The sequence below is a fragment of the Fringilla coelebs genome (assembly GCF_963513975.1).
Source record: "Fringilla coelebs genome assembly, chromosome: 1".
Classification (NCBI taxonomy): domain Eukaryota; kingdom Metazoa; phylum Chordata; class Aves; order Passeriformes; family Fringillidae; genus Fringilla; species Fringilla coelebs.
Genome location: NC_140028.1, coordinates 143,162,172 through 143,177,332, shown reverse-complemented (window position 1 = coordinate 143,177,332; position 15,161 = coordinate 143,162,172). Strand labels below are relative to the sequence as shown.

The 15,161-nt window shown below is 39.8% G+C and overlaps 1 protein-coding gene across 6 annotated transcripts in view; it reads right to left on the bottom strand.

Annotated features, from left to right (window-relative positions):
- Window positions 1–361: 361 nt before the first annotated feature.
- Window positions 362–15,161, bottom strand: part of DIP2C (disco interacting protein 2 homolog C) — a 309,487-nt gene continuing 294,687 nt past the window's right edge. For 5 of the 6 annotated variants that reach the window (XM_084220016.1, XM_084220018.1, XM_084220017.1 and 2 more), the window contains 5 exons: window positions 12,383–12,440; window positions 11,363–11,437; window positions 10,264–10,438; window positions 8,339–8,462; window positions 362–3,702 (listed from right to left, as the gene is read on the bottom strand). In XM_084220016.1, the coding sequence (XP_084076142.1) occupies window positions 3,450–3,702; window positions 8,339–8,462; window positions 10,264–10,438; window positions 11,363–11,437; window positions 12,383–12,440 (685 nt within the window). In that variant the 3' untranslated portion in view covers window positions 362–3,449. Of the gene's footprint in view, window positions 3,703–7,847; window positions 7,913–8,338; window positions 8,463–10,263; window positions 10,439–11,362; window positions 11,438–12,382; window positions 12,441–15,161 lie in introns of those variants that run through there. The other variant, XM_084220021.1, reaches the window with a different exon arrangement.

The window sequence follows — 15,161 nt, the reverse complement described above, 5'->3', positions numbered from 1 at the left end:
CCATGATCACATTTCCATTGCCCAAGGCTGCTGAACCAACAGGGAGGTTCTAGCCCCACTTGTGAGGACCAAGCTGTAACCCATGAACTTCCACTGGCAGAAAGCTCCATCAGAGCTGTAAAACCTGGGTCAGGAACTTCCTTAGGTGACTGACTGGCAGCATGTCAGTAGCAAGATTTTGCAACAAAAGTGATAAGTGACAAATTTGAGGAGTTTTACAGTACTAATGCTTGTTATTGCTTCTCACAAAATGTTACCAAGCTTACAATAATCTTTACACTTTCAGCAAAAATGTGAACAGTATATTTGAATATATTAAAAAGAATTAAAAAAACATTTCACAAAAAACATTTGTTGCCATATGAAAGTCTTTCAGCAATAAATGCCCACACCGGTATTTAAACATTGTTAAAAGTATAATGATTTGTACTAATAAATTATGCAACAAGAGAGGTAAACAAAATAAAATTACAGTATAGCTCTCCATGTTCCTCCACCGAGCATCCACAACTCTGGGAAGCTCCATTTTAGATGACTAATTAAGAAACCGATATTTTCAGAGCAACAAAAATAAAAGCTTTTATTTGTTCATTTGAATATAAAACAGGCGTTATCACAGATGTACAAAGCGTACTGGTGGTTTAACATACAAGAAGGTTGCTGTCCTTTGCACATAAAAATTTTTGTTTGAATCTGTGATTGGCTGAGTTACATGAATTTCTCTAACCAGTCACCACACTCTATGAAATAACGCTGCTAACATTCAACTGATAAAAGGGACAGTCTTCCCTTGGGTAAAGTGTCAAGCAGGATTAAATATATATAATAAACAAGCACCATGAGGAATCTGCTCCTGTTTGATTAGTTTTGTGTTTAAATGTTCATTGTGTACCCTCTCTTTTTGTGCATGTGCATCGAGTTGATTACATGGTTTTGTCTGACTCCAAAAGCACAAGGTCACAAGACAAACATTTTATACATTCTCATGAATGGTTTATCTACAGTACAGTTTCTAATACAGAACAATCCTTCTTTATTGCTCAGTCTGATGGTGCTTAAATGTTTCCTTCCTTTTGCTTGCACAACAAAACCAGAAACTCAGTTTATCATTTCTCTTAACTCAGGATTTAACAACCACAGATGACAGGTTGCAGAAGAGAGCTGTTATTAACTGCGTTTCACAACTGCATTGCAGTTCTTTTATTCTCTACAAATGCAAAGTTGACTTCATGAAGGTTAAAGTGATGCTTTGAACGACAGCGAGATTTGTTTTGCAGTACTGAGATCAGAGATAGCAGGACTTCACAAGTTAGTTCACACACTGCAATTATGTTTGTAATCAATCAACATCTTGTCTGAAACCTTACAACAACTTGCCATTAAGAACAGATTTTATTCTTTTTAGGGAGCAGAAAATGAATTTGACAAAGTATGGTCTTGGTCTGCAGAGCAGGAACGGGGCTATTCACAGGACAGTGAGGGCGGAAAAGATGGCCTGAAAGAAAACGCGTCTGACGTGGCGAGATGCTCTGTACTGTACATGCAGACTAAAACGTCCCTACCTTTGAAAAAGATTTTTAACACCCAGCATTGAGACTCCCTTATACGTGATATAAACATGATAACATTTGCCCTGCAACAATCTTAGTCATGCATATCCGGTAATGAGAGCCAGCACATGAACGTCATTTGGGACAAATAAGAAAAGCATTCTTGGACTGCAGCTGGTAAATCCCACTCTCGATCACAAACAGGTCAATTCAGTTACAACCACATGAAGGAAGGGGAAGGGCTTAAAAAAGGGGGCGTGGGGGGCAGGGAAGACAACAGAACTGGGGGATCGAACCCCTCTTTTCTCCAAAGGTAGTAAAATGAAGGCAGCTGTGATGCATGTTTTCCTACTCTTCTCCCGTGATGGCCTCAGGCTGGAGGCCACGGGGCTCCTCGGCTCCTTAGCCAGGCAGATGGGTTCCTCTGATGGTTCAATGCTTTAGGGACTAGTTAGCAGATGCACGATCCGTGCCAAGGGTGGTAGTGACTGTTGGCTCCTCTCCTTAAGGGATAAATCAAAGACCATCGGAACAATCGTTTCCTGTAAATGTAAACTGGAAGCGTTGGCCACCGAGCTACGTGTCCTAGCTGAGAGGCAAATTGATAACTCTGTGCAAAAAACCCCAAAACTTTTCCTTATAGCAGTAAAAACACCAACTAAAACAATGAAAAAAATTGTGCAACAAAGTTCTGCAGCTAGACAACAGTGCTATTCCTCAACCTGCCTTTTCTAAGTCTAACAAGTGTATGCACATGCCAGCACGAATATTTATTGTTGCCTCCATGGCAAAGAAAAGAAAATTATTGTAGTGCATTTTTAGTCTTAAATTCATTCACTGCCTTAAAGGCAGCAATAATTCCACTTGCTGGTATCTAGAGGATTCTTTTTGACAGGGATACTTAGCAATCCAGGATTGCTTTTTTTCTTTTTCCAAAAAATTTGTGAGTAACATTTGATTATCTACAGTGGGAGACACCATGCAAGTGACAAGTACTGCATTTTAAACTTTAAAATCTTTTGTCATTAGTGAATTTATATTTCATATATATATATTTGATGTGATACTATCCACTCAAGATAATACAACACTTTGTTTTTTATATTAGCAAACATTTCAAGAGTTTAATATTCTTGAATGTTTCTTCTCTTTTATACTTCTAAAGAGATCAAAATAAATTAAACGTTTTGTACATAATTACAGAAGAAGTAGTTAACTTATTTTATCTTTTTAGTTTAGTACAAAGATATTTGCAAGCTCATTGCCGAAATACACCTTATTTATAAATTTCTTCCATTCTAACGCTAACAGCAAAGGCTCTTTGGCCTTTGGGCTTTCAGCATCTCTGACAGAAAGCTGCAAGATTTCTAATTGAAAGGTGCTACTTTGGGTTTTCTCCTCGTACCACTACGTATTTTCCTAAGATGTGGGATATAAAATGGCTTAAGTTAGTAATGGATCTGTATTCATCAGCCTTTTATGACATATTAAAACAAATGAAGGAAACAACTATTTGTATTAGTATGCAAATTGTTTTAAAAGAATCCATTTGGAGGGCAGAATAAAAAAAAAAATCTACTTCAGCTTACTTAATGTAAAATACAAAGCCACATTTACTCAAAAAGCAGTATTGTCCAATAAGCAAAAAAAAAAAGTTTAAAATGGGCTTTTCCAACACACTGAAGGGCCTTACCCCATAGTCCTTCTTTTCTAAAATTTAGTGGTAAAAGAAAACATTTCACATTATATTTCCTGCCAATCGTGACTGCTTTGAAAAGTCGTAATAGAAACAGTTCCATTCTGATGAGTGTCAGTATCTTATCTGCACACTTTTTTTAGTGGACACAAAAAAATTTTATACATCTATAGTAAAGTCTATGGAAGCTTTAAGGTACAAGACTACATGTTGTAGGCCACATAGATGGGATCTAGCTGGTCTGCCAAAAATCCATCTCGTAGGTGCATACGTTGTTTCTCTCCACGGGAGTTGATAGGAATTACACCAATGTCCACAACCACCACCACCCCTACAATCAGATAGTGTTCCTCCAGGACCACGTTGGTGACCAAAGGAACAAGGTCCAAAGCTTCTTGCTCAGATCCATCCAGCTCAACTACAACGACCAACAAATTTGTCCAGGTAAACACCGCACTGGAACAAAAGAAAAAATAACATTAGTTTTTTTTCACCCATTTCATTTTTTATCCCTTTTCTTGCACCTTGGTTACCTTTTGTTGGAGCTCCTGGGGCTCCTTCCATGTGCTCAGGACAAAGTGTACACAGCAAGAGAGAACACGCTGCAGGCAGGGGCAGAACAGCCCCGTGAGCTCTCTCTTTAATACTGCTGCAGTTTTAAGCCTTAGGCTGAGCTTTACAGAAACTTGCCTGTCATGGAAGGAGGAGTAAGACAGCACGTGGTTCCCTCTGAAGCCAGGGAAGTGCCCCAGTTCTGCTGTGTTCATGGAGTGATGTGTGTGTGGAGGCGCCTCCTCTGGGGTTTTTTGAAGAGCGGCCCAAAAAAACAGGAGTTTAAGAGAGGAAGCCTCAAGAAGAACAGCAGGAGCAAAGTCTGAGCTGGAAGGTCAGTGGGATAGCTCCTGCCAGTGAAGGGTGTGGAGCCCTGGGAAGGCACGTGGCACAGTGCAGGCTCACAGGGGTGCCCAGGGAGGAGCATCCTCCCCGCGCCTGCTCGGCAAACACGGCGACGCGCCCTTGGGACTGCGCTGGCTGCTGTCCAGGCAGGTCAGAGCTCAGCACAAAAATTCTTCTGGACCAATTGGTTTACACAGAACCAAGGCTGTGTCTCCATCTGTTTTATTTTGACTGTTTATTTCTGTTGGGTTTAGGGGGACAGGAGTTTTAACATTCCTGATTAACAGTTGAGGCCGTTAAGGGAACACCATTATCTCCAGTATCTCCTCTTTGCTAAAAGAACTTTGTAAGACCCCAAAGTTTTGGTTAAGCCCTTGAGCCAAAGCAGGTAAATTTTAGGTTCTGCTACCTGGGACCATTTCTGGCTAAGGATAATGCATTTATTCTTCCAAATATGGAGGCTGGGAGGGTATCAGAGTCTGGTGTATGCTTCCACCCACAGCAGTTTTACAGCTTCCCTCCATCCTCCTCCTCACATCTCCAGAGTCTCCAAGGACTCTTGCATCTCATGGGAGGTCAGCACAGCTGAGCCACAAAGAGCAATTTCATTCTTCCTTGCAGGTGTTTCAGAAACTTCTTCCTCTAGCTTATTCCACCAAATAAATAATAATATTCTACACATGTATGCCATACATCAAGCCCTGTCCTTTACTCGCCTTTACCTCATAAAATCAGGGGATAACTTCCCAGAACTATCTAGAGCATAAGCATCTGAAAGTCAGAATATATTATGTACATAAGCCATCTTCAAAAAGAACTTCTTACCCTAAGGTCAATGCTTGATTGAGACAGAAGTGCACTGTTTTAGCCTCCTAAGACAGCTCTGAAAATCCATGTACTGTGGAAACATATCTTACTTCGCCCAAAAATTAGCTATGATAATGTGCTCTATGTTGATGCTTGACAGAATGGATTTTAGGAGAAAAGTACTTAACTCTTATAAAAAAAAAAAATTCAGATCCTGCCAAAATACTATTTGATTGAATTCTTATGTGCTTATTGATCTGGAAAACTAATGAGCAGCCAAAGCAAGGATGAGAAAGCCCCTTTTAACTTCGTACTGCAGTGAAATGAATTTTCATTTGTAATTATGTTTTCACAGACGTTTTAGTAAGTTTTGGTTGATGCTGAATATTAACAAAATGAAGTATCAATCTGCACAGGTGACCATCTCCAGAGAGGTTCTGGAATTCTTATTGATTGCTGTACAAACATCTAAATTAATATTATATATATTTTAACCAAAAACCCGGAGCGGTTTCATTGAAGTGTAAGTTAACATTTAAAACCATGCCTGGAAACTACTGCTAGCCTGTTACTTGGGAAAGCAATTAATAGCAAGATTCAGGAGCAGGTCCCTCAAACATGGTTTAGAATAAATTAGTTAGTCTGAATTCAGGAAACTGATTACCAAAACTTTCATGAAGCTTCTATTCAGTCCTAAAATCAGTGACACTCCCAAGAGGCTTCAATTTAATTTAAAACTCGTTTCATATGCCATGTTTCTAACTCACTGGTGATCACTGGAAGTAAAAGGAAATATTGTTCTTTATGTTCTTACTGGTTGAGATGCAGATACATTAACCAGGGTGTCGCTCTTATGCATACATCAACTTTCTAGCCCTGATGAATAAAAAAACTCAAACCAAAAAGCTAGGGACCAGGAAGGCTGACCTTTCCTTAAGAAATAATTGAGTCACAATAACAAGTCACTCTCAATAGATGCAAAACAGTCAATGCACTGAGCTGGGAATGGCCCCTCCTGCTGCTTCCACATCACCAAATGCTACAGGAAAAACAAGGAAGTTGTCAAAACACCTCCAGGGAAAGAAGCTCCTAATTGTTTTCTTCTCCAAATACCTTGTGTAGCTTTGTGTATATAAACCACTTCTAAGCAAATTCCAGGAAGCTCTGTTCTGTTCCTCTTTTGAGACTTTGACATTTAAATGAGTCAACCATGTGCTTTAATTAAAACACATACATTAAAGCACATACCACATTTTGTGGTATTAGAAACACTTTCAAAATGCACAGTGTGTGTTTACATCACGATTAAAACCAGACTGTGCCACTCTTTCACTTGTTATGTCTTAAGACACGGGAGGTTCAGAGTCAGAGGTTGTTGATTTTGTGCTAAAATTTCTTAAAAGACAAGAATAATTTTAAATGACCTTTCAGATCTGATCCTCAATGACAGAAGCTGCCCAGCAGGATCACATGTCAGTCAACAAATCCCCAAGTCCCTCAGTGGTGTCCAGTGTTACAGAATGAGCTGCATTTCTCTGAGGGTGTTTTCACAATCTATCAACTGGACATACCCAGCACCTTCTGTGTGCAACAGGATTGATGCAGTTAAATCCATACTGGGGCAAGGTAACTGAAAGAAAAGAGGTTCATGCCCCTGTCCACAGAAAGGGATATACAAATTTTAAATAATAAAAAAAAGAAGAGTTAGCTGGCTATTATTTTGTCAAGAGGTGTTTCACAAAGACAAAAGGAGGGCCTCTGAGAGAAGCTGACAAAGTTACGTGAGAGAAATCAAGGACAGTCAGGACAAGGACTGTGAATGAAAATTCCATGATGGTTATTTGGCAGAGCATTGGCTAGGAAAAGGCTGGGAACTGTGAGCAAACCAGACACTGTCACTCTGAATAATTGTGTGTCCCTTTTCTGCAGGGATCACATCTGAGACACATCTAATTCAGCATCAATCTCTCTTTTTGAGGGAAAAACAGCCCTGAAATACTGGGTAAAGGGTAGCAGCATTACAGTGTTTTCTGAATTCTCACTCCTGTGCCTTGTACACTATCACCCAACTACAGGAAAGAGTTAAGGTACTGAGAATTATCTGCATGTACTTCTTGGAGAAATTCAGTGGTGTTTTTCTCTGGTCCAGCTTACCCCCAACCCTTTTCCAGTTGCCACTTTTTCACTCAGGATTTCCATGGTTGTGGAACAAAAAGGATCCTCAAAGTGCTCTCAACAATCTTGAAGGCAGGAACCTCATTTAAGCATTTTTTTGGTCCTGAAACCCTGCAATTTCTGCAGTGTGATATGGCTACTTTATTCACTGCCTGTGAGCTCGTAATTTGAGGGGACACAACCCTCTGACAAACACATACTGCTGAACACAGCAATTTATCAGTCTGTGGCCATCTTATAATAGAGCAGTCCTTAAACAGTTTGCTCTGAAAACTTTCCATCCACGGCTGGTACTGATGTGACACATTTTCAAGGGGAATTTCATGACATTCATTAAGTGTTCATACTGTTCCATGTGAAGGCACAGAACCCAGTTCCCTATGTAATGCCTGTCTGGCACAAGACCATTCCAGCAGTGATGATGCTCAAGGGAGGAGGCAATAAGGCAAAACCTCAGTTACAGCCAGCCAAGCAACTAATTGTATTCATTTTAACTGATATTTAAGAAAAAAGCAAAGTCTTTTACTAAAGACCAGTTCAGCTGTTGTGCTTCATTCATTATTAAGCTTCCTGCTCCAGGCCACACCTCTGCAACCAGGATTGAAAAGAAAAATGCACTAAATTGCTCTGGCTATTGCAACAGATTCATTTTGGTTGAAAGGTGAATAGCTGAGCTGTGGTTGTAGCAAAACAAAACAACTACCTGACTGAGTCTTCTGATGCAAGAATAATGAAAAGCAATCTGTGCTCATGTCGGCCTCAAGAAATGATTTCCTGCTGTGTACATCTGAGGATGATACATTGATTAAGACAACGTTATTATTAACTCATTGATTTACTGCTTCAATTTCCATTGTGACCTTGATTTGATCACTGCTTTATTTATTAATAACCAATTCAAAAATAACAGTGTTCACTAATACAATTTATCAATGTGTTCATTTGTTTGAAATGTTTGCTTGCTTACTCCTTAAAAAAAGAAAAAAAAAAAAAAAAAAGAAATATACTGAACAAACTTATCCAAAATCAGTCCTTTCTGATTCAATCTGTTTGTGAAAAGTTTCCTCCTACAGACACATTTGCAGCTGGGTTATAAATCCTGTGACCATCCCAAAGGCCATTTCCTGGATCAATTGCAATATCCAAGGAAAAAACCCAGACATTATAGATATTTCAGCTTTTCATAAGGGCCCTGGTGTTCCATAACCCTTACCATTCTGTGATGCTCTTGTGTGCTCTAATGACAGAGGTTTCGATATCGATCGGATGGTACCTCATCCCTCGCAGCTCCATGGCTTCATCCAATGCACCCACCACATAAAGTGCATCATGGCGCTCTGGAAGGAAGGGATAAAAAAAAAAGGGAAAGATTCTATTCCCCAGTACATGAAATTATAGAAATGTTCACATTAAGAATTAAGTAAAATAAGTATAACATAAGTTATCCTCGATTTTCTGAAACCCCGAAGTGATTTCTGAACTAATGAGCATTTTCCATTTCTGAAGTGCAATGCAGAGCAAAAAACAGAAGAAAGGAAGGCAGAAACACTATTCCCATTTGAAAAAGACAAAGGCAGAAATCTTTATCCAAACACAGTGGCAGAATTCCTGATTTTCTCCCAGGTGGATGCAGAACACATTCTTTTTGTTTAAGGCACTCTGAATAGACAATAGGTTCCTTGTTTCTCTCTGTTTTTTCAAAGAGAAAGAGTAGATTTGATCCAAATAGATTTGATCCATCAGCGTGGCTGATGTTCTTCCAATTGCTTTGAGATGGTCACTACAAGTGCCTTTAATCTATTACAAAGGTGTTTATCAATAAACTAAAAACATGCTATAGCTAGATTGTAAATTGCTTATTCAGGTACCTTAAGCATAACACTTTTATAGCCCCTATTTTTTACTTTCCTGACTGAAGAAATAAATGAGGCTGAAAAGACACTTTTTAAAAGATACTATGCTGAAAAGAAGCAATTACATGCCAGTCATAAAAAAAATTGCTAACAGCCCTAAAAGCAGATAACTGACTCTTTTTGCATGAATTTGGATAGTTGTGTGGTGGTATTGCAATGACAATATGAGGTCTACCTAATAAAGGGGCTGAGAACTTTCTGCACCAGGAGCTAAAAGTAGGAGAATGGAGCAACTCTTTACTAGGAGAATACCTAAACTATTTGACTGCTTAAGTTGCAATATCCTCAGAGAATCCTGAATTTTCTCAGTGTTGAGCTATCATGAAATGAAAATAGCCTGTGCAACCCAAAGCAAATCTCTTCTGAAGGTGCCATTATAAGGACATGGCACCAGGCCTAACCCGCAGGGATCACTAAAATGTTTTCAGATTTGATGAATTCCTTCTTGGCTGAATAGCAGCTATTCTACTGGCCCTGGGATCACTCCTGGAGGTGTTCACAGCATTGCTGGAAACCCTACTTGGCCAACAGCCTCCCCTGGCCAGCTCAGCCACAGCCACTCGTGGCACTGCCCTCCTCAAAAATCACAGAAAAAACCCATTTTCCCAAGCACAGCCTTTGTGTGCCTGGCAGCACTGGTTCACCTACATGTGTTCAAGGACAAGGAACATCATTCAAACAAGTGAGGGAGTCCTGGACCTTCCTGACAGAAGCCCAAATAGCTTCTCTTGCAGGCCACTGCTTGTGTTACATTTCAGTACCCAGCCCTCTGGGGTAAAGACAGGAAAATCTGAGGAATGGCCAGGGCTGTGATTAGGTTCATAACAGAGCTGGTGGTCACAGGAGGGACAGGGCTCAGACTCCCACCAGGCTTTTCCCACCTGCACAAATGTATTCCTGGGGACACAGCTGCCAAAGCAAATGATGGCAGTTTCAGCTATTTCATATTTTTTCCAGATGAAGCACTGGGTGTATTAGCAGTGCCAAAAGGTCACTGGTGGAGGGGATTTATAGCGCCTGAGGTACAACAAAGAAAAAGCAACTATTTCAGTAGGGAAATCTCGCCCTCTGATTTATTTTCTGATTATTTTAATTAAGGGTTTCTTTGAAGTTTTACAGGCTTCACAGATGGAGCATGTTAGGTACCACAGGGCCAGAGAGGCAGCGTCACCCTGCAAATAATTCAAATTATTTGCGTAGACCTAGATGGTGAGAAACTTCTTACCTCCATTTGCATCTGTGAGTTCTGTTCTTCTCAGGAACCCCAGATAACCAGTTCTTGCCCAAATAGTCTGTGTGTCTCCAAAGCTGAGTCTTGAGTTAAAATGGTCTGATTGCAAAGATTCATCTCCATAGATGGTAAAATACCCACTGGCGTTGTGAGTGCTGTGAACCCATATCTAAGTTAAAAGCAATTATACTGGTATTAATTAAAGTAGCTTTTGAGAATGAAGCATTATTGAAAATTCTTGATGCAAATATTTTTAGTCATAACTAGATAATACAAAAAATGTCTTTTAACACTGTTTCTGAACCCATAACTGACCCAGTTCTAGCACAGAGACCCAAATCTAATTTTGTTGAAGTTGCAGGGCAGCTCTGAGCCCTGCCACATTCCTCTCTCCTGGTTCAGTGTATTCACCCCAGCAGAGCATCCTCCATGAACACCAGACAGATTATTTTAAAGGGTGAGGCCAGGGACCTTCACCTGTGGAGAAGGATTCATTCCATCGAACTCAAAACATCATGGAAGTTTTTACAATTTCAAATTAATGAACTCTTACAGAAGCTCACAAATTAGACTGTGGTTTTAATTATGATCAAACATGTTCTTCATTTTGTTAACTAGATATTTAACTGCTTGAAAATAACATAATTTATTTTCTCACTCTAGAAACACAAAATAAATTCGAAAAACATCTAGTCTTGCTCAACTCAGCTAATGAGAGTACTTCAGTGCAGTGAAGCACAATGATTATGGAGAACAGCACAAGAAAACCATCTAGCTGAATAATCTATAAACTTACTTTTCACATAAGCTTCCATCAGAATTAGAAAAGCACCAAGTATAAAATACAGTAAGAAAAGCAGATTTTTTTTCATTTTTTTAACTTGAGGTATTACTATTTAGAAACAATTTACTAACAGTTTTAATAATGACACAAATATCATGATCCACACTTTATAATGATCAGCAGAATTCACTATTTTCTTAACTGGGCATTTGAGAAGATGTATCATAGGAAACCATTAGCATGCACAACAATAGCTTTGTCTCTGGAATTTAGTCCAGAGCATACAAAGTTCAGGTTCTCATGACTCACCTCACCAAGATGAGAATCTCCTAAGGGTCCCTTTGTTTCTGGATTAGCAATAATGATACGTACTCCTGGGAGGATCTGTTGAAAGAAAACACGAGGCAGTAAGGAAGCAGGTAGCACCTTATGCAATTGTGTGCTAATGCTTTGTCCCCAAGAACCTTCATTACAAACTGCAAGAAATCCTTAACAATCCTTAAAAAGTGAAACTAGACTGATAGTGCAAAAAATATAAAATAGTCCACAGATATGATAAATTCTGAGATAATTGGGAAATATGACAAAACTGCTTCCCTTTGTGAATTCTGTTCAATCAATAAACCTCCTCAGAAATCAAATGTTCACCTGCAGAACAAAAGTCTGACCAAATGGCCCCTGCCTCTATGAGAATACACAGTAGGATAGGAAAACCCCAATGAACCTTTGGCCTAAAACAAGGAGAAAGCCAGAGGCATCATGCAATCTCCCAGAATAATGACCTGCCCAAGTCCTCATGTAATGGACATTCAGCAACTACAGAGGTGGATGTTGAGCCCTAGAAGAGAAAAGGGAGCATCCTCTGACCATGAATGTCTGGAAAGCCATGGACAGAAAGCTTGAGGTGAGCACCCAGAGCACCAGAGCCTGCCCCTCTGTCCTCAGCCTGTCCCCAGCAGGGACAGTCCCTCTGCAGGTGATCAGTGAGCACAGTGTTGGTCAGAGCAGCTCTCACTGCAGGTGGGTTCTACATCCATGGCACTGCCTGCACCATTTGTCAGCTGCCACAAGAATGACACATAGGGGATGAAAACCTTCTTTTTGCATAAAAGAAGGAATTGATTTCTGCATAAAAGAGCAAGGTACAGGTTCTGAGAGAGCAGCAATGCATCAGTTACTGCCATCATGCTGTAACCTCAATAGTAAAGGAAGGACATCAACCTGCACAGCTAATAGTGCCCTCCCCAGTACTACATTCATGTACAGAAATGCATATTTACTGAAAATAAGACCATAAAAGTTACACTTAAATCTTCTTTCAGTACTTACTTTTCCAGACTCCATGAGAGGCAAACTATGCGGAGATCCTCTTTCGACTAAACGAACTCTGTAAAATAATATGTATAATACATGGTTGTGTTTATTTGCTTTTTATTAACAGTTATTTCTAAAAGGAATGGTTAAGGGTTGCAGAGTTTAATGTTATTTTTGGAAGAGTTGAAGCTTATATCCTGTTATGTGGAACATAATCAGACCCAATATGTAATATTAGTCAAAACTTACGGAGGGAAAATAATGAAAAAAAGATGTGTGTGAACTTTTCCTTAACTAATAACTTCTTCAAATGTAGTTGGTGCCTTCTATTTGTTTTTGATAGACTTTTGTAAATGGAATTCCACGCACAGATTTATTCATGACAAGAGCGATCTCAAATATTGATTTCCCACATGAACGTTATAAAAGCCAGGGCACAGACACAAGAGCATGTGAGCTGAGTGAGCAACCACATTCCACAAGTAGCTGACAGCTAAAATCAAAATCATATCAAAGTAACTCATAACCTGGCCTCAGCTTCAAATCTGCATTTGCAATCTTTTAATTATTTCCAATGAACAGTGGTTGATATATATTTTAATATTTAAAAAAATAATTTAATGAAAAATGTTATTATTGCTGAGATCAGATCCATTCTCAGAGTCTGACTTTCTCATCCTCTCTTCTTTTTTTAGATCAGTTATTTCCCCACTAAGTGAACTGGAATGCCATCTCTCATTCAGTGGTATCATGGTCTGGAAGGAAATTTCTCATTTAACCTTAGAAAAGTATTCAGCAGGTTAGAATGAAAGATACTCCCAAGTTCTAAAACAGCTGATGATCTCAGCCAGTACATGGCAAAGAAAATCTGGTAACATCTAGTTATTCCTGTATCCTAAACAACATAAAAGTTCTAACAACCATGGAAACCTTAAACTTCTCACTTTTGAACAATATCCATAATCCACTTAACCAAGCTAAATCTGGACTAGTGTCTGAAGAGCTGTTCTTACCTCTTTCCTCCCCCCAGCTCTGGGCATCAGAAAGACAAAACCCCACAATACAAGATGCCTAAAAGGCAACCAAGTAAAAGGTAAAGATGAAACATCAGAAGACAAGAAAACAGAAAGGAGCAGATGGGCGGAGAGCTGGATCCATTACTGAGCATAAAACTGAGTCTAGGAGCAGTCACTACAGATCTTTTTCTGACTGTTTTGAGATCTTTTTATGGACAGAGCATGGCAGTGCTCAGTCTGGAAAAGGAGGGTGGAGACAGAGAGAGCTCAGCTAGAAGTCCCTTTGGAGAACAAAGCTTTGGCAAGTTCAGACCCTAAGTAGAAAGGAGATGGAAAAAGATCTCTCTCTCTTTTTTTTTTCTTTCCCCTATTTCTTTTCTCCACGAGTCTTCTATAAAAGGTGAGACTGCTGAGGTCAAGGCAGGAATAGTGAGTACTGTTTTATCTGCAGTTCTGGGAAGTCTCTCAACCTTGATGAATGGGGCAGGGCTAAGCCCTGAGATATTGCACATCACTGTGAACAGCTCCTCTCACCAACAGAAAGATACAACCCAAACACACAGGAATTTCAGACCTTTTTCCAAGTTGTGTTGAAAGGAAATGGATGTGAAGGGGTACAAGGGATGCTGCCTGGAGCAGTATGGCACAGTTGGGCAGCAGACCTACAAGGTGTGTAACACGAATCACTTTTCAACACTTGTTCTACTGCCACAAAACTCCCATGGCAAAAGCAGTGAAGCTACAGCATCCATTTGTCCATGCAGGGACCCAGACACAGGGCAGCAGAAAGCCAGGCCATGGGAGCCTCTCCAGAATGGGTGTGTGCAAAGCTAAATTTAGGCTGCTCTATAAAAGATACATCTACATCAGCCACACTTGTGGCACCAAGTGGCAACCAAATGGCACACAACCCCACAAATGGCAGCCAAATCATAAATATTTAGGAGCATTTGGCAAAGGTTTTAAAATAACTCTGTATATGTTGAAATGAAATCAAATATTGCAAGAGCCAGTGGCTACTAATGCCTATATATTTTTGCCTTTGTATATATATCTTTGTTCTGTACAATCCATATCAGCCTAGAAATAGAGAATGCCTTTAACTGAGTTCTTCCAAACAACTGACATCTCCAGTCCTTCAGTAGGTATTTGCAGACAGGCAGCTGGAAGAAATAGCAGTCATCATCTCACCCACTTGGTACCCCCTTTACCAGAGTTATTTTACCTGTTATTTACAGGCATTTGTGAAATTGAGAAAAGCTTGAAAAAAAGACAATTTAGAAAAGCTCAGCCACTATTAAGAGTGACGGTGTAACAAAGGTCAGGAAGCACTTTCTGTAATTTAAGATAGGTTTAAAGAGAATTCTATTTGGATAACAGTAGGGAAAGCTCTGGGGCAGGACGAGTGTATGTCAGAACTGTCCAGCTCCCCAGAGACACTGGTGGCCTTTGCTCCCTTCCTGTCATTAAGACCTGCCTCCATGAAGTGTTGCTGGACTACAGGCCTAGCAAAAATCACAAATAATAAAGCAAGAGATTTGATGGTCAGTGGTGTGACTACTGGAAATGAATCAACAGTGATAAATGTGACAATCCCCTCTCTGCTTCAGCACCTGTGCTTCCCATCTTGCTCTTATTATCACTGGAGTATTCTCCTAGTTCCCTTCTCCACCTGTTTCATTTCACCTTGCCTGATTTTTTAGCACATGGTGATCCACAGAAGGTGCAATTTCTCACTTTCCAGCTCTGTTAAGCCTCTCCCACTCTGTGCTTCCCAC